Genomic DNA, 19186 nt, shown 5'->3' with positions numbered 1-19186 from the left:
ACTGCATTGTTTTTTTTTTTGCATGCAGCACAATTACAGCACGGGCCCAGATACAGCTAACATCTAAGAAGCTTCTAGCAGGCAACTGTGAAGGCCATAAACCACCCCCCTTTCAGTGCGAACACAAGGGATTGTAAACATCAAGGGGCCTTCATGCGGAGCTCAAAGACATCATAAATCAGGTGCTTATCTCTGGGAAGCTCATTCCTTAGCTGCCCTCTAAGCAGGGACAGGAAGGCAGGATTACGGTTCCAGCAACAAACAAGCCTTTGCAATGCAATAGGTCTCGTAGTTACACGAGTTTAAGCTATTGGCATTGTAAATGACAATGCCTTTTATTTAGGTTTTAAAAACAAAAATAAAAGGCATTTTCATTTGCAATGTCAATATCTCAAACTTGCGTAAATGCGAGACCTATTGCATTGCAAATGCTTGTTATTTTTACCATCCTGCAAACATTTACTTCGTTGGACATTTTTATATTTATTTCAAGAACGTTTTGCAACTTCATGACTAAAACTACACAGAGCAATTCTGATGTTATCAATGAAGAATGGGTTGTCTGCGTATTTCAGAAGAAACATGGGCTTGGTCCCTCCCTTTACCCACTTTCGGGGTACATTATCACTTTCTAGGGAAGCTCACATATTGGATACATACTAGGTTAAAAACATTGGTGGAAATAAGCACTACTTTATGAGAAAAGCAAGAATTAATTACAAGCTTAACTTGACCCAGATGCTTTGATAAGCATTTGAATGGCATTCAGTAATAGCTGAGAGATTCCCACAGCGTTTAATATGCTCCAGGATGCACGTTAATGACTTCCTTCAAACATAATTTTGAATCCAATAAGGAAAATATATAGTGCTATTATTTTTATGCATGGTCATTGACTGACGCAAAGTAGTAGCCAAAGGTTGACATTCAGCTTTGACACAAGATTGATTCCAGGGCATTACGTTTGATCATGGGACAAACTAATCAGCTCCTCAAGCAATAGTGTCACAAATGAGCAGAAAATTCCCTGGTGCCCCATCTGTGCCCTTTTAGTCCAGAGTTTGTAAAATTGAGCCCTTCAATGCGGATATATAGTAGCAGTCCAACAGCAGTCGCTGGACAGAAAGCATAAGCAGACACCACAGTACGTGGAATCGTACTCGAATAATTCTCTAAGAAATTCATTTAAACCTGGAACCCCAACTTCTCTGCCATTCTCGATCACTTTTTTTAACTCTGTCGAAATCAACCCAGCATTTGGGGTTGCACATCACTGGCTGCAATTTCATCAAATCATAGGCTTTTAGTTGCATAGCTCTGGTTGGCACTGTTCACTTGTCTCTTTGGAGCATTTCTTAATTCTATAACAAAATTCACATTGTCTTAGACACTTTATTCTTCGCTATGTTCAAGACTTCCTTCTCAGCCTCTTACGAATAATCAAACCATTGACACTACCCAGGCAAGGGACACATATCTGTGCTAGCATAAATAAACAGGCAAGTAATTACGCAGTTGCCGCATCATTTCCGTTCAAATTATTATAAATGTACGGTAGTCCACAGCTGCTACAGATGAACTCCGCAAATCTACATTTAATATAATACTGGGACTAAATAGAACACCTTAACGTCTTACCACCTCGAAAATCCATATGGCCCTCTTAAAGCTTCTAAATTACTGGATCAATCTCTCGTGCCACCGCTTCATAGTAAAATCTTTTATATAACCAAACAATTCAAAAGAAACAAACGCTTAATCTAAAACTACTTCTCTAGATTTAAACAAACGTGAATACTGCATTTGTATGTCTGTCACACTGCCAATATGTGCATGCCCACAGTGTGAAGCAGATCCAATGTCAACCTCCAATTCTCTTCACATTGACATGCAATGAACATTCTAGGTTAAAACAAATGTAACTTCGGTCCGAAAACGAAACATCTATGTATTCAATTCCAAATAATATCCCCTGAAATTGTAAAGTAAATTTAGTCGCATCACAGCTTCAAATCAAGGAGAACAGGAATCAGCTTATTCACAGGAGGCATTTTTTGAGAAATAGCCTAACAACTGTAACTGAGGTCACAAATTACCCACTGCGTTACTTTAAAAAAAAAAAAAAACAATCTTGAAATAACGTGCAAAACATATCTTGTTATTTTTGAACTGGTAGCATAATCTTTGGCGATACAAACTGCTAATCCAGCCACTGCCCTACTTTTCCTCTAGGACGTAAATGTGGGGACTTATAAGTCCTGACGCCCCAGGAATAGGCATCAATGTAGAGGACCTCGTCTCTTCAAGACATATATGGTCACAGTCTATGATGTATGCTGCCAAAAGGACAGACCTGACCCAGCGTGTCTTCTGTTGTTACCACGAGGCTAGGATTGCTGTATGCAGATGACAGACTGGCTGCACGTTTGTCCCGAGATTAATGCTGAAGATCAGATATGACACAATTTCTTATTATTCTGATCCTTGAACTTACAGCTGCGACTTGTTCCCGTTTCCTATGAGACAACTAGGTTCCTTTCTGGATAAATCTTTGGACTGTAGACTTCTGGCAGTCGTGAAAGTCCAGTTGTGAGTGCTTACATTCTCAGTGCTAAAACGAGATTGAAGAATTGAGGAGTACCCCGTCAAGGCATATTTTTCAACTAAAGTCCCCCATTTGGTAAACAATATCTGCATCCACTAATAAAAGGTCCATGTATACTTTGACCAAGTTACAATCGTATCCTCCTGCCACCTCCATCCTAGCTGGACAGAAACGAATGCCCTCAATGGCTCTTGTGTCCAGCCGCCTCAGGACTGGTGAGCTTGCAGCAATTGCAAAGTGTTGTCTCAACTGAGCAATCTTGGGAATAATACTGGCGCCTAAAAGGTCCGTTTGAGTCTGGTCTTTTTTACGCTACATAAAGCCCTCAAATTGGTTGATCCCTTTATCTAGGATGGCTACTACATCAATGTTATGAAACAACTCCATCCTAGATGAGCAGTTCCCCTCTCCCCTTTCTGCTTCACATATATATCATCGCAATTGCACATATTTATAAAATATGTTTTATATTACTCCTGGGGCAGCAAAGCATAGTCTCACAGTACAGCGTGAAGTCCTCTAACAAGCTGCAGACCCGCTACCGCAACACTCTTATAATGGGGCATTACGCATCATTGTGCATAATTGAGTTGCCTTAGTAAAATAAAATCAATTTAAAATAAAAAAAACATTTTGCTGCTTATTTTTGACACTCCATCAACAGCATATTGGATTCTGAGGCTAATTCTATCATCTAGGACAGTGTTTACCAAACTGAGTCACAATCCAATTTTTGATGGGTCACGAAAGTCCAAGTAATAAACAGAAATAGATGCCTTTAAATTCTGTGTTTACCTTGTTATGTTTGCTGTGCTTCAAAGACAGGAAAAATGTCAAGCTATGTCTTCTGACAAATTGCTACTTATTTGTTTTTTTAAACTGTGACTGGTGTTTACAAACTCCTCTCATTGTGCAGTCAAAGAAAGAAAAGTAAAGTGAATTTTGTGGCAATCATGCTGGGGGTAAAGACAGTGTGAAAGGAAAGGCTGTGGCATGTCATTTTTTGGAAACACAACAAAATGTAAAAACTTGTAAATAAACTGTAGACATTGAGCAGTTAGGCAAGGAAAAAGAAAGCACTTTTTTGTAATTCGGAAGTGTGATGGAAACAACGATTTTAATAGGATCAAAACATATCATGACACTTTACTTTGTTATGCATGAATGATAAATTTTCATTAAAAATAAATCTTTTTTTTTTTTAAAAACAACGCCCATCTCATGCCCATTAAACGTAGCTGGGCCGCATAAGTTTGTTGTTCTTAAAATTGGGTTGTGGTTCTGAAATGTTAGGGAAGCACTGATCTACTATAGCTGACACTATGATACATTTGACATTTTAGTTGAGGGTTTTTGGTTTCCTTCGTCTTCCTTTTCTACTTCACCCACCTCTCAATTAATTTTAAGTTAATTTTACATATATAAAATAATACATACATTTTAAAAAATAGGCATCACTGCCATTTATGCTGATATTTAACAACGTAAAGCTGGGACGAGCTTCCATTGAGTCCTTTCCGAAAGGAAGAGTTCCAGCATTCAAATATACCAAAACAGTTTTTGTACTAGAGTGAAATGCATTCTAGTATTCGAAGCAGTCACTATCAAGAGTTAAAGAACATGGTGTCCTTCAGGATGGCTGCATGCTCTCTTTTTTCCACCATGAGAGTATGAGTAAGGAGGTGTTCTTTGTTGTGTACCAGACACTGCCCAGGTGTCTCTATGAGACCAGAAACTCTCGAAATGATGAAATGTTATGTTGAGGGAGGTCCAAAGATGAGGGTCAAGATTTGGCCAATTCCCTATAGGATGCCATTATAGCTGTACCTCCATTTACAGGCTTTTCCAAAAATTAATTTTAACCGACATGTTGAAGCACTTTCCTTCCCTCTATGCAGAACTTAATTTGAGCCAATGGTTACAGATGGGGGACCATTGGCACTTATGTTTGGGGACTGACACTTATTTTTCCACATCAAATATTTTCCAGAGCAAGAGGGGGAACAATATACAAATTGGAAAGACGGAGGAAGAGACAGATTTTAAAAAAACTGTCACAAAGCGAAAAAATAGGAACCTGTAGAATAAAGGAGCAGGGAGTGTCTGGTAGTGGAGTAAATAGAGGCTTGAGGTGGATTGAAGACTATAGCTTTAGTACTCAGGGTGCCGACGTTCAGTTGCAAGGACTTCTGGCTTCAGAGCAGAACTGCGGGACCTGACACTCATTCTTTTATAATTTAAGCACCGCCCCGGTCGCCTCAGTGTTGTGAAGTGGCTACTGGCTGAGCACTGTATAAAACGAACCAAAAGCAAAATGCAAAGAAACTTGGATTTTCTGCCTAAATCCCCTTGCTGTCACCATTGTTTCCCTTGAAGTCATATTAACCAAATACTATGGTTCTTAAACTGGAGATAATATTCTGCAAGTCCCTACATGTGCTTGATTTCCCATGGTTTTCTGGTTTCCCATTAATCGTATAGTATAAAGAGTCTACTGTTGCTACACTTTTTTTCCAGAATTAAAGGAGCCACCTTGTAACCGAATACCTTCACTTCGCAGGGTGTGGGGGTCCTTATGGAGAGAACTCATCAAAGGAACCATGACCCTTAGAGCGTTCTGCTGGAAAATCCAATGTCAGGTGGTGCTAAAAGGCTTCCAGTGCTGTAGCAACAAGCATTAATAGAGTAAATCCAAGGGGGAAGTTGGCATATTTCATCTACTCCATATTTAAAACTATGAGGCAATAGTCTTATGAAATGAATGTCGGACAAATTACACAGTCAGCCCACTACCCCACACTTAAATTTGAATCAACAGCCATTTTTTAAAATCCCAAAAGCTTTGTAGACACCAGTGGGAGGTACCTGGATGGCATCAACACAGGAGCTCCCCAATCTGCTCCAAGCACCACATGGCAGAACAACATTAATCTGGATTCCTTTATGCAAGGTTTGGGAAAGAAACGTTCCTCAAAAATACTAGAGAACTAGTCCTGAAAAAATTGTGAAACGGTGATGGTCATTGATTATTTGCAAAATAAAAAAACCAAACCTTCAGACTAAATGGATTTTCAATCCATCCAGTGATGTTAATCATTTGATTTCTCTACTCCTACATTTTAACCATTTTATGCACATATGCCCATATATCTGCACTTAATTTAAAACAAGCAGGTGCATAATCCCAGGGGGAGAGTAATAGCAGTCATGAGCATATCAAGCCATTAAAATTAACCTAAACGGGAATTAAGTGCATTTGGATTATTACTCCCTGGCATCACAACAAAACACAAACATCAATGAAAGATGCTCAAACCCTTAACAAAAGAAGGCGTGTTTACGATAATAATTGGGACTGCTAGAAAGAAAAACTCTGCCTCTGTACATAGATACCACATTTCAGCCACTTGCGTGCTGTTTCGCACAAACATCATAATGAAGGGTTTTCACACATTGTTTTTGTGCCTTATAACCTGTTAAAGAAACTGGATATTGATATCCAGGTCTCTAAATTATGTAAAATGTGCCACAGTAAAACTGCTAATGTTGTATTTATAAATTATGCTGCGTTACAGATACATGAATGTGCAAATGTAATGCTTGACATACATTTAAAGTGCCTGTCCATGTCAATGTAATGGTGTCTACAAGAGGACACAATTGAATATTATCAACATATGTAAAAAAGTGATACTTAGCGAACTCTTAAATTGTAAAGGTGATGAAATTGTAAAGGTGATGTACTCTTGTGTTATGAGAAAATCACAGCATTTATAGCATCATGCAGGAAATTTTTTTTACTGAATGCCGTCATAGATTTTTTGCACAGTACTCTTCGTTTGACCATAATGCATAATTAAATCATTTTGTTCAGTTTATTAATTTTACGTTTTAAAACCGTTTTCTTATCAAGTTATGTTTTTGACCCGTGCCTCTCGATCTACATACCATTAAGTGAGTACTCTGTACTATGTGCATGAGGTCTATTTATAAATATAGATCAGGTTGAAAGTAAGTGGCTGTACCATTATTTCTTAGAAATAGGTTTTCAAAGCCAATGGCTCCTGGATTCAAGGATTTTAAAAGAGGCATAGATGGTTCAACTTTGGTGGATCATAAAATATTTTTGTCTGGTGTAATTTCATATCCTTGGTGGTATGTTAAGACAATCCTTGAAGCAAACATCTTTCACCAACGCATTATAGAAGCAGGTTTCTGCAGGTGGTAATGTGTGACATGAATGTTTGTAAGTTTTTGCTGTTCTGCATTTTGTTGTGGTGGTGATGTGCTCTATTTGTGCTGCTGGACTATAGAAATCTGATACGGTTGTATTATGGTTGTTGTCCCTTTTTTGTTTTAAATGTGTTGTTACTTTACGTTATTGTGTTTCGCTCTGTTGTTCACCTTAGATAGACCAATGCAGCTACGTATCCAGCCAATAGCAGCCCATGCTTTTAAGAGTTCCTGCGACATGCAACCAATTACAATTATCTAAAGTGATAAAATAGCACTGCTCCTTTTCTTCATCTATTACTCCCCAGTCAACTAATTCTACATGATTTGATTGCTCTATAAAGACGTAACTGATCAAAATATATCTGTTGCAGCATGGCTAGTTATCCAAGTCTGAAACAAAAAAGGTTATCTTAATGTCCCAAAAATCACAAATGTCTCTCAAATAGACGTTATCAGAACATCGATTGAATTTAAAAATTAAGAAGCTGTGAGAACCATTTATCCCACATGCCACTTGTTTTTCAGTCTTAAGTTGCACAGTCATGGGGAGAGCGAGAGAAATACACTGTGCGCTTCCATGTTCTTAACATGGGATGGAACTTTAGTTTACAGATTTGTTCGAATAGTATACTCTGTTCTATTTAGAAGATTTTGAAATGCATGATCAGTTGTGGAATACCCAAGGGCTGGTACAAATGTGGGAGTAGTTCTACAATGATTTCACTTACGTTTATTCTTCCTGCAATGTTCAGCAAATTATAACACTTACATTGGCTTGTGATTTCACCAGCTAAAGAGATGATGCATAAGAAATGTAGCTTTTGGTGCAACTCAAGACAAATCTGGAAAATGTCTTACAGGATGGAATCAGACACTTAGTACAACTTCATGGATGTACAAAATAAAGGTACAGATGCATAGTGTTTTATGTTTGATCGTATCATTGGGCCGTGCACAACATGTGCAGCATCAGTTCAAATGGTACCTTCTGCGAGGGCCCATTGCACGCAGCACAAGATGATTGTTCTCTTGCATTGCATAAGGCAATTCTAGCTTCTGTGGGGAGGGCGCCGGGAGCTGCACCTTAGAGTCTGCATCAGTTTCACAGTGTGCTGGTTTGAGGCTGCAGTATGTATGTACTTAGCGTGCAGCCCTGCCTAAACACATAAGACGTATCTAACTATATATTTAAAAGCTTCTGCAAACGAGCTTCTAAGTCTGCCTGAAGATAGCTCATTACAGTTTAGGATGTAAGAAACCGGTGAGCCCTAATGCACAACCAATGGCACTCTGTGCCTTTCTTCTTTTGTGCTCTGCCAATGAATGCCTGCAATCCGCAGAGTTCCCCCTCAGGAAGTCTACACTTTCACCTCTGGAGAAGCCATTCTGTTAACCAATCGGTGCAGCTCCTGCTTTCTTTATTGCTAAAATATAATCTACTCTGGTTAATAGGGTTTAACGGACTGGGCAAGTTGCTAAACTGGTCATGGCACTGTACTAATGTCCACTGAACCAGATAAATACATCTCCTTGAGCCAGGACAAGCTGGCATGAAATTTTAGCTCTCCTTCGCCAATACAGATACTCCTGGCCAGGAATAGGATTTCAAAGATTGCCATTTGCCCCAAAACTAGCAAAGAGTCTGATGCTGGAAGAAGCTCTGCTGCTGTGACCAGCCCTGGAAGAAGCTGGAGCTGCACTGTCCACTGTGAAGAAAAACTACTCCATGACCAAGAGAGAGAAGCCTGCCTGTAGGTCAGCTCCAAATGAGTTTCCCAGGAGCGGTTTGCCCTGATCTTCCCTATACCATTCCTGACAATATGGGTTCCCTAATTACTCCTTTCAAAGACCCATATGGACAAACAAGCACACCCATAATGTTAGTGTAATGTCGCGTTGTTTGAGACCACATTCCCTGATTTTCAGTTTCTCTCTACACATGCTTAGAACGATAATATTTTAAAAAGCACCACTACAACCTTCACAATTTTACGTCAGGGTTTTATCAACTTTTTAGGGCAAAATCCATTTTTCATTAACATTACATATGAAAAAAGTTTAACGAGCAGTGAGGCCAGTGCTATTTTCTACCAGATTCACCAGTAGTCCTTCACACCATTTGGTGCGCCTCCTGTGTTTGATTGATTAGGTTGGAATTGGATGCATAAACCTTGCTTGGCTCAAAGCTTTTCTTGTCAAATGCCCTCAATGTGTAAAGCTTAGCTTCTTCCTTCTGCACCCAACATACCTGGGGTAACAATTAAAAGATCCACGTTCTTGGTAAACCTTTTTAAGAAAAAAAAATACACCTATCAGGCTCCATATTATCATGTCCATAAATCCTACAATGTAGGATTCCAGAGGAAAGCAAATGCCAGAGGTGATCTAATGCTGACTTAGGGTATCCTCGCCATGCCACCCTTTCCAACCAATCTGCACTAGCCCTGCATTAACACATTTATATTGGACAAAAGCAAGCCATTTATATCAAGCAGCTAGCAAAATACCACCTCACCTTATTTTCACAACGTGACTCCTATACTGTATCGCCACTTTGACTTGGTGAGAAGAGCTGTGATGAGAAACTAGGTCTGGCCAAAACCTTTAATGGTATGTTGAGAGTGTTTGCTAAATTTAAGATCTATGATAACACACAAAGTGGAGGTCACAGAACCTGCTTGGGACTTGGATGGAGTTTTGGAATACTGGACAATATCTCCCAACGGTTTGGTGGATTTGCAGTATAATTGTGGAGGGCATTGGTAGACAGTGGATGAGGGCCATCTTGAATGTGCTTTTGGACTTGCAGAGTAGCTTTTGATGGCCATAGCATTATAGGAGTTTTTAAACTTAAACGAGGAGCAGAACATGTATGCTTTCCAATCATGCTTTGGTATTTGTATAACACTGGTGATCGCTAGGAGACTGACTGTTCAGGGTCAAAGGAAGGAATTTTCATTCTTCTGAGATTTTCTTTAGTGTGTCTTTTGCTTTCTCGCCCTAAGTGCACCGGGTATGCCCAGATGTGGGTCCCAGGCTCACTGTGCCACTGGAAACAAGCTACCCTGGCTGAAGAGGGGTGAAACCCCGAAACCGGTCCTAGGATGCTTGTTTCCAGTCCAGCAGGAACCAGGCTTGGCAGTTCGGGCTGGACTGTTCCCATGAGGCACAGGGTCAAGACTGATTTGCATATGGCCTGGTCTAAACTAAATGGCATGGTGAGCAAAAGAATGATGGATTTAACCCAGATCTCTGCAAACCACGTCATAACGTTATGGCCTCTTTACGGCATCCATGAGAATTTTCCAAGAAGGAACCCAGCTCTTAGGCTCAAACTGTCAGCACAAGCAGATGATCAGGCATCCAAGGTCAGCTTCACACTACCTTCTGGCCACACTATCAGGCAAATACAGCAGTGTGGGAAAGATCCCTTCACACTTGTGACTTCACCCACTGAAATTCCCTTCCCCTTAACCTAAAACCAAAATAAGATTTGAGATTCGGATTAAGATCTAATTAAGTTCTAATTAACCCACTTTCCTGAAAGCTTATATCTTTGGTGACATGGTCTCTGCTCAGGTCTGCACCACACATGATTGAAAAAAAACAGTAGAGACTCTCCAGTTCCACTTCTCAATGCAACCTTTCTACAAGTGTTTTAAAAAATGTTTTTAATGCAGACTCAATACGAAATATACAAATTATATACCACTTCCAATTTTAGAAAATAACTATTACCAATTTCTGCAGCATTTTAGGATACATTTATAAAAAGGTGGCTTCAAAAGCACGGTCAAACCAAACTGAGATGCATATCCCTAATCAGCGTACGTTGCTTAGTACCACAAACTTCAGACCTCAGTCAGCTATCAGCCTGGCCTACTCCCAATAATAACTTCAATTTCTCTTTTAAAACAGGCAGCAACATGCATAGTTCATGTTGGAGAACAGAATTCAAGCAATCTGAATATATTACTATCTGTCATAAACATATCCGTGTTCACATGAAATTAAGCAAGAGAAGCAAAAGTCACATGCAAAAGCTGCATTTACAGCAGAAATCATTGCAGTGAAACTACATAGAAACAGTTTAAAGCAAGCATCAGCAAAGCCAATAAGTCTCGCCTATAAGAGAGGGCAGTTGGCTTTGGAAATTGTTTGTACCCATGATGTACAGCAGAGGTGATGTATTGTGTGGCTAAAACTAATTTTAAAAAGTGCTACGATGAAGCCATGGATAATGTGTGGATTTTTTTTTTTAAGTGCATTGTTGCTGGACTCATCATAGTCCATTTTTATTGTTATTTTTAGCCAGACTGCAAAGCAGCCAGACTGCTATACAGCAAGGCCATAAATCACTGTCAAAGTCAGCAATGCCCATACTGTATATTAGAAACAAAAGCCACTGGCAGAGTCAATAGTCTCAAAGCGAGACCTATTGGGTTTGTCAATGCTTGATATGTCCCAGCACAACACCCTTTTTTTATTTTGAGCAAATCTGATTGTGGCTATATTTAAATTACACTGCATCTGTTTTTTCTCTCTCTTTCACAAAGTTTCTCTCTCTCACGCAATACTGCACCTTCAGTATGAGGACCACACTGGAGCCTATAATGTGGTTCAGGCAGACAAATGGACATGTGCAAGGACATATCCACTATGATATAAAGGAGAAGATCCACACAAATGGCCACGCTTCACTGCGGATGGCAGAAAGTTGCTAAAGAGACCGAGCAATGTCTGTATTCAAGGTACCCACTTGGACCGCAGTCCTTCCATCTTTAGGTAGATCCAGCATTGTATCACCACCACCCTAGCTATCCAAGGCCTTCCACTCCAAGTCTGGCGTCCTGCAAAGTTTCATCATTGCACCATGCCACCTCAATGCATACATCAGCCTGTTAACGGTCGCAAATCAAATATATCACTCGAACCTGTTAGAGCTACGAGGACAACACAAAGATCATCTCTAGGTTAAAAAACTGGCAGGCCTATACCACACTCCTGTGACCTAGCCCAATGCACGCAAGTTGTGAACTAATGGAAAAAACTAAGCGATTTCAAGCTCAACTCTTTAAAAAGTGAGACCCTTGTATGCAAACGTTGCCAATATCATCACACATCAACAGATGTAACTGGCTCCAGGGCCACATGTAAATCAAGTAACCGAATGTGTAATTTTTAAATGTTAATCCTATGCTGATTCGTCCTGCTTAGAAGCACTCTCACACAGTGTTAGGGCAATTACTGCCATGGGGCTGTGGTGCTTAAATTGGGCCATTAGCCTACACCTTGGAGCCCTGCTCTATCTGGTCCTTTCAAAAATCTCATTTTTAGGGCACTCTGTGCAGGTGGCTAAGCTCTGGAGCTCTGTACCAGCAAAGACGGGAATTATCCAGAATAATTTAGAAAAGAAGTAAAAAGGACCTCCTCAGGTCAAAAAATTTGGAAGAGAGATCATAGTCTCAACTCTGTTTTAGCCAGCCTATTCCATTGCTAAAAAAAGAATATCTACAGAACTGCACCTCTCAAGTGGGTCACCATTAAAATTTATTCAAGCCATCCAACTCCTCCCACCATTCCAGTAACCAAACTCATAGTCAACTGACCAAAAAAACAAGCCAAGTCGGGAAAGGTATATGTTTAGATTACCACCTTCACTAACCATTGTTTGAATCATTTCATGACCTCCGAGAGAATACCGAAGGTTTTCCATCTACTACAATGTCCTACAGCATACTACTTAGCCTCATACACAATGATAGTGAACATAGGAAATGGAGTCTTACATATCTTCCCGGAGGCACTAGCTCTAGGTGTTTTATGCAATGCAAATGTTTAGCAGAAGGTCCAAATAATACAGCCAGACTGTCTGTTTGTCCTTATTCGGAGTATGTATCCCAGTATTTACGCCTGTTTAGTGTGCCCTAGGTAGACAGTTCACTGGGTTGTTGTCTATGATTTCTATGTGTACAAATGTTTGCTTAGGAATAGAATGTTTTAGCAATAACATGGCCTAATCTTTGCATGATTTGATTCATGAAATGCCTAATCTGAAAAGTAGAGTAGCATTGGGAAATTGAGAGTTGGAGAAATCTAAGAAGAGAAGCACAGAGTGATTGGGCCTCAATAATGGAAACAGCTGTTACCAGCTGCTCCCCAGAAATCCTTCATAAACTATCTTGACTCAGCAATACGTTCCTTGAAACACTGTAAAGCTCTAGGCCCTGATACCAACTTGACTAACTTTGTTAAAACCTTCGCTCACTTACTCCTACCAACTCTGGTATCCCTGTATCAACACTTTGCTGACTCTGCAACCATCTCAGGCACTACTAGCGAAGCCACCATAGTTGGTATCCCGAAAGATGGCAAAGACCCAACGCAGGTTAAGAACTATAGACCAATTTCCCCAATTGATCTGGATGCAAAGATCTAGGCTAAGATACTTTGTAATAGACTCAAACCTCTCCTTCACCGGCTGATTGATCGCTCGCAGGCAGGGCCAGACTGGGAACCAAAACCGGCCCTGGCAAAGTGCTCGCCGCTTCCCCCCCTCTTTCCCCTCCCACCGGGGCTTGGGGGTGCTGGCGAGCTCATTGCCAGGTCCAGTTTTTGGCCGATTTAGTTACAGGGCCGATTTTGCAGCTATGCTGCAAAATCGGCCCTGTAACAAAAACGGCCCCCAGGGCCCAAAACTGGCCCTCACCCGTGCAGTGCACCTGGGGATTGCCCGGTGCTCACCACGGCCAGTCTAGCCCTGCTCACAGGTGGATTTCATGAAGAATAGGCTATCCAATGATAATACCCAACTCCCATGCCAGTCCAGGGAGGACGTGGCCTGGCAGTTTGGGCTGGACTGTTCCCATTGGGCGCATGGTCAAGACTGATTTGCATATGGCTGGGTCCAAACTGAAATGGCATGGTGAGCAAAAAAAACGATGGATTTAGACCCAAATCTCTGTATTGGGGTCAATGTATGACATTGTTCTACATTCTGTCCATCAATTGTTCTTTTTGTGCCAGTCAAAAGAACAGCAAGTGAAACTGACTCGAGCTGCCCAATTAGAAGGCAAAAGACACACAATTGATGGACGGAATGCATAACAAATCAAAACATTCACCCTCCGTCAAGAGATCTGGGTTAAATCCATTATTGTTTTGCTCACCCTGCCATCCCAGTTTAGACCTGGCTATATGCAAATCAGTCTTGACCCTGTGCCTCATGGGAACAGTCCAGCCCGAACTGCCAAGCCAGGTCTGCCCTGGACCAGAAACAAGCATCCCAGGACCGGTTTCGGGGTTTCACCCCTCTTCAGCCAGGATAGCTTGATTCCAGTGGCACAGTGAGCCCAGGACCCACGTCTGGGCATACCTGGCGCACTTTGGGCGAGAAAGCAAAAGACACACAATTGATGGACGGAATTTAGAACAAATCAAAACATTCACCCCCAGTCAAGAGATCTGGGTTAAATCCATCATTCTTTTGCTCTCCATGCCACCCCAGTTTAGACCTGGCTATATGCAAATCAGTCTTGACCCTGTGCCTCATGGGAACAGTCCAGCCCGAACTGCCAAGCCAGGTCTTTCCTGGACTGAAAACAAGCATCCTAGGACCGGTTTCGACCCTCTTTAGTCAGGATAGATTGATTCCAGTGGCACAGTGAGCCCAGGACCCATGTCTGGGCATACCTGGCGCACTTAGGGTGAGAAAGCAAAAGACACACAATTGATGGACGGAATGCAGAACAAATCAAAACATTCACCCCCAGTCAAGAGATCTGGGTTAAATCCATCATTCTTTTGCTCACCATGCCACCCCAGTTTAGAAAGCAGCAAATGCTAGTGGCAATGAAGCCTGTGAATGGTAGGCAATGGGTGGGCACCAAGTCCCTTGTTGAACACAAGATCTCTTGCAAGTGAGAGTGCATGGACTGATGCAGGCGAGATCTAAACATGATTTGAATAGAAACAAATGCCTATGTTCCTGATGTGCTAAAGAGCAAATGTAATAAGATTGCTTGTACAGTGTATTAAAATTCCCTTTTATAAAAATGTTGATTTCTAAACAGTTACTAGAGTAAACAGTAATTTATTGGAACTAGCCATGTCACTACGAATGTGATAAAAACTCTTCAGTATTTATACTGTTAAGTGCTGGTTGGTGTGTCAGTGACTGCTAAAAATAATAAATGCATTATTTGTTTATCATGTAAAAAATAAGTGATTGAGAGAAGAGACATGATAATAAAGGGTAAACTGTGATTATTTTCCAGACACTTGTAAAACACCAACAGGGTTCACTAATCAACCTCCAGTATTCACAGTGCAGATTCAAAGGATTCCATTGATTATGGCCCAGGAACCGCGGCAGTTAGGGCCACTCTCCTGTGTTAGGTTTTTTGAGGTAAAAGAGCCAAAGAATTGTGTGAGTGAGCAAATGGTGCTGTCCTACTCTGGAAATCGAGTTGGGTTTCTAGAAATGAAGGTTGTAACAAACTGTGGATACAATAATTAAGGCAGCGAGTGGTTCACTACTACACGTTTGGAACAGCCCTAAAAATTTACTTTTCTGACACCAAAACTCTTACCACATATACCACTCTACAAACTCATGCTCCACAAACAAACGACAATAAATGGAGTAGCCTCATCCAAAAGCACTTTCAGAATTCATCAGGGGTATGAGAAACTGCACAAATGTAACAAACAGTTCGCTACACTTATCAAAACCCCAAAATCGAGGGCTCAACTAAATGAAGTTCTGAAAATTAATTTCAGTGCAACATTAGCAAAGCATTATCACCTAGTGTCCCAAATCATTTTAATTATGTGGCAAACTATATGCTGTTCTGAAACATCCAGAGCCAGTTATGTGCTCCTCGCTGTATTCCAGTTGATTTTGCCCCTGAATTGACGCTTATGTAAATTCCAAATGGTCACCGAGGTCCCGACAAATTTTAAGCTCACTGATTCAAAATGAACCCAAACACATTCTTCACTGTACGAGTGACTAAACCAAACACAGCCAAATCTCAAAGCTATCTAACAACCACAGACCTGTTTTATATTTTTATGTGTGGGATGTGTACAGTGATACAGTTCACATATTTTAATAGCAGTGAAGCTTGAGTGATGGCAGCAATGAAACAACGTCTGCGGAAAAGTAAGAAACATGTTAAGTATAAAAGCACCCATTGAAATATGCAGTAGGAAATAAATTGACTACTAGAACATGTAAATGAACACCCGAGTGGGTCTCACTCGAGGTATGCACCTCAATTCATATGGCTTGACAGAATCACACAAAGAAAGATTGCCTTTCGATTATGACATTATGCTAAGCTTTGGACAGAAAGCCTTAAAATAAAAAGGAAGCATTCACTCGGAATCTGGCCACAAGGGACCTAGGAAAGGGCACCTCATTCACAGTACTGATGTACACTCATGAAGATTTACTGAGCGAGAAAATAAATATTCAGCATGATTATTTACCCCAAACCTCTCTGGCCCTGCCTTTCATGATGAGCTTCACCACAGAATCTACAAATATGAGCTGGAAAACTAACCTTTTATTGACGATTCTGGTAATGTCAATTTCAGCGAGATTTTGTGATACGTTGATAAAAGCTAAGCAGAGGAAAGGTTGCCTAAGAATTAAATGAGACGGTTGCTTAGAACTCAGAGTATTATAGCTGATTCTTTGTCACCAACTTTAAAACAAACCTCTAGACTACAACCCCCACAGTGCAAAAATGGATGTCCCAAATGAGTCATATTTGGTAGACGTTTGGACAACGTTTGGGACAAGACGATATATCCACAATCTATAAACGCACGATGCAGTTAAAATCGTCGCAGGGCCGTGGAGCATTAACTTATGTAGGAGTGGCCAGAAATATTCAGCAAAGACCGAAGCCTTATTCAGAATCACGTGGTTCATAGTAAACGAAAGCTATCTACCACATGGCATTATTGACAATGGGCGGTGTCCTCGGGCAGGCTGACAAGCCGTTACGAACAGCTAGCAGCTCATTGCAACAGACATAATTAGTTTCCATTACACAGAACTGTCGACTGCCATTTATTTCCCAGCGTTTCCCAATCATTACTTTAAATGAGTTATTTGGCATTGTGATTACTCACAGGCTCGTTTGTAGCCATATTAGTATAAAGTGAATTTCTACGTGTGCCTCAAGTATGGAATGATAATGTTTTTACTGCAGATGAATGCTCCAACGTTTAATAAATACGCTACACCACACATTTAATTTCAATCCTAAAAAACGTTTACCAGAAGGTGGTTTAGGAGTGCATCGGGATTTCTACATTAATAGTTATGTGGCTTCACGATTTGCGAGAAAGCAAACGAGTGGCGTTGCTGAGTAATTGTCCCCAATACTACACCATGTTTCTAGTGCCAGACTTTCCTTTTGCAAACAACTGTAATCCGGAACTTCGGCCCAGTGTAGGAATGCATGTGTTTGCTAAACGAAAGGCTAGGAAAAGAAATGAAACCAAGTAAATTGGCGCCAGTCTACACGCGAGACAAACAGGCGGAAATATCAGGAGGCACGAGATGCATAGGGGAAGTAACTTGGACTCCCCCTTGAAGATGGGCGATGAACAACGACAGACAGTGGATTGAGAAAATAAGGCACAAAAGGGAGAGAAGACAAGCCAAAAGTGGCGGCCTACGTGTTACATTTGTTGAAGTTCAATTGGGAAACGTTACAAATACACACAGAAACACTTAAAACAAAATTATAGTTGTTACTGTTGCAGTTTTTTTTACATGGTTCAACTTTACGTTGCACAAGCAGCAAAACGCCAGGGCCATTGTAAAAACACATATAGCTGTTCTAATTACTCAACTGAACCCACGGTGACGAGTAACGGGAATTCTTGGTAGTTGTGGGTTATTAGCGTGCATGCCTGTGCCTATTGCACTTGTGATGTGTACCGCCCCTCCCAAGTAACCCGTCAACCTCCTCCAGTCAATATGCTTAATAATACACCGAAGATGACTTTCCTTCTCCGAACACAGGCTCTCATCGTACTCTTTTCTATATGTGCATCGTACTAGGTAGATTTGCACGCTGTAAATTATATACCCACACACGAGCGTGAGTTGAAGGCTGGGATATGTCATGGGAGTTGAAGTCCCTAATTCGGAGAGAATGCGCGGGAATACTATATAAAACTGGACGCTCCTTGTAGCATATAGGAGTGGAAGCTTTAAGTTTTTTTTCTAAACTCGGGTGGCGGATAATGGTTATTGGATATGTGTGCATGGACCACCGTACAGTTGTTGTGAATGAATAGAAAAAGTTCGTGTCATTGTGGTTTGCGAGTTTCCGGAAGGTCATGTTACCGAGCGTGTGAAGGGAAACCTCTGAACTTGTACAGTGGCAAGTGGAACCCCGGCCATGCTACCAGAGTGTGAACAGAAACGAGTGTACTCTTGCACGTCAATGAAGTCTCAGGTTATTCTGCATATGAAAACAGAACCAATAGGAGCGGAGGACCACGTAATTGTTTAAACTCCCGTTACAGTGTTCGCGACTACAATACAGTTTTACTGTGCACGTTGTGTGTACAACCCTGTCACTCTGCAACTGTAAGTAATAGCCCGTGCTCATGTTATTTACGTGCAAGGAGGTCTAAGGATATCAGGGTTTCTCTTGGTTGATTCATATATTTGAAGTGGGGGCTCACAATGCCTACCCTGTGTCTCCCTCATTAACTGGTAGTGGCTATTGTCACCCTCAAACACTGCCTGTGTCGTAGCTGGCTGGGACTCCCTCGCACGGTGGCGGGGTCACCCTAATAGAGCGATTACGCGCTTGCCCTCTCTTACCCCCCCAGATCCCAAGCTTGAGCTGAGACCGGTCCAAGTTCTGCACGTAATCTCCCAGGTAACGGTTCAGGAGGTCGGCGACCACCGACTCCAGCACCATAGTGACAGCTGCTGCGAGCGCACTCCTGCTCCCACTGATGGAGCCTCCCTCTGCGCGCTCCCGCCCTGACAGCCACACCGCGCGCTCCCGCTCCTGATAGCCACTTCGGGCGCGCGTCACGCAGCTGCGCACGAGCCCTCGACCTGCTTTTGACAGGCGTACAAAACTAAAAGCGCGCCGCCCCTCATACCAGTGTGAAAATGAACGCGGCCGCGCGCAGCCTTCAGTCTTGTGACGTTGGGTGAAGGAGCGCGCCGACGCCGTTGATCACGAACGAGAAACCCATGAGAAAGACCAGACATAGAAACAAGACTGCGCTGCGCTCCCTGCCAGCAGTCCTTAATGTTACGTAGTAGCTGCCAAAAATTAAGTTACAACTTTGCAA

At 41.5% G+C, this 19186-nt stretch overlaps 1 protein-coding gene across 1 annotated transcript in view; it reads right to left on the bottom strand.

The window, feature by feature from the left end:
- VPS13C (vacuolar protein sorting 13 homolog C) overlaps positions 1-18917 on the bottom strand; it is a 2873871-nt gene extending 2854954 nt beyond the window's left edge. The window contains exon 1 of the mRNA XM_085648297.1: positions 18702-18917. Coding sequence (XP_085504423.1) covers positions 18702-18801 — 100 coding nt within the window. The 5' untranslated portion in view covers positions 18802-18917. The remainder of the gene's footprint in view (positions 1-18701) is intronic.
- Between the last annotated feature and the right edge of the window lie 269 nt (positions 18918-19186).

This window comes from Triturus cristatus, chromosome 3_2 (assembly GCF_964204655.1).
Source record: "Triturus cristatus chromosome 3_2, aTriCri1.1, whole genome shotgun sequence".
NCBI lineage: Eukaryota > Metazoa > Chordata > Amphibia > Caudata > Salamandridae > Triturus > Triturus cristatus.
Note: the sequence above shows the minus strand (reverse complement) of the source record. Positions and strands in the feature narration are given on the sequence as shown.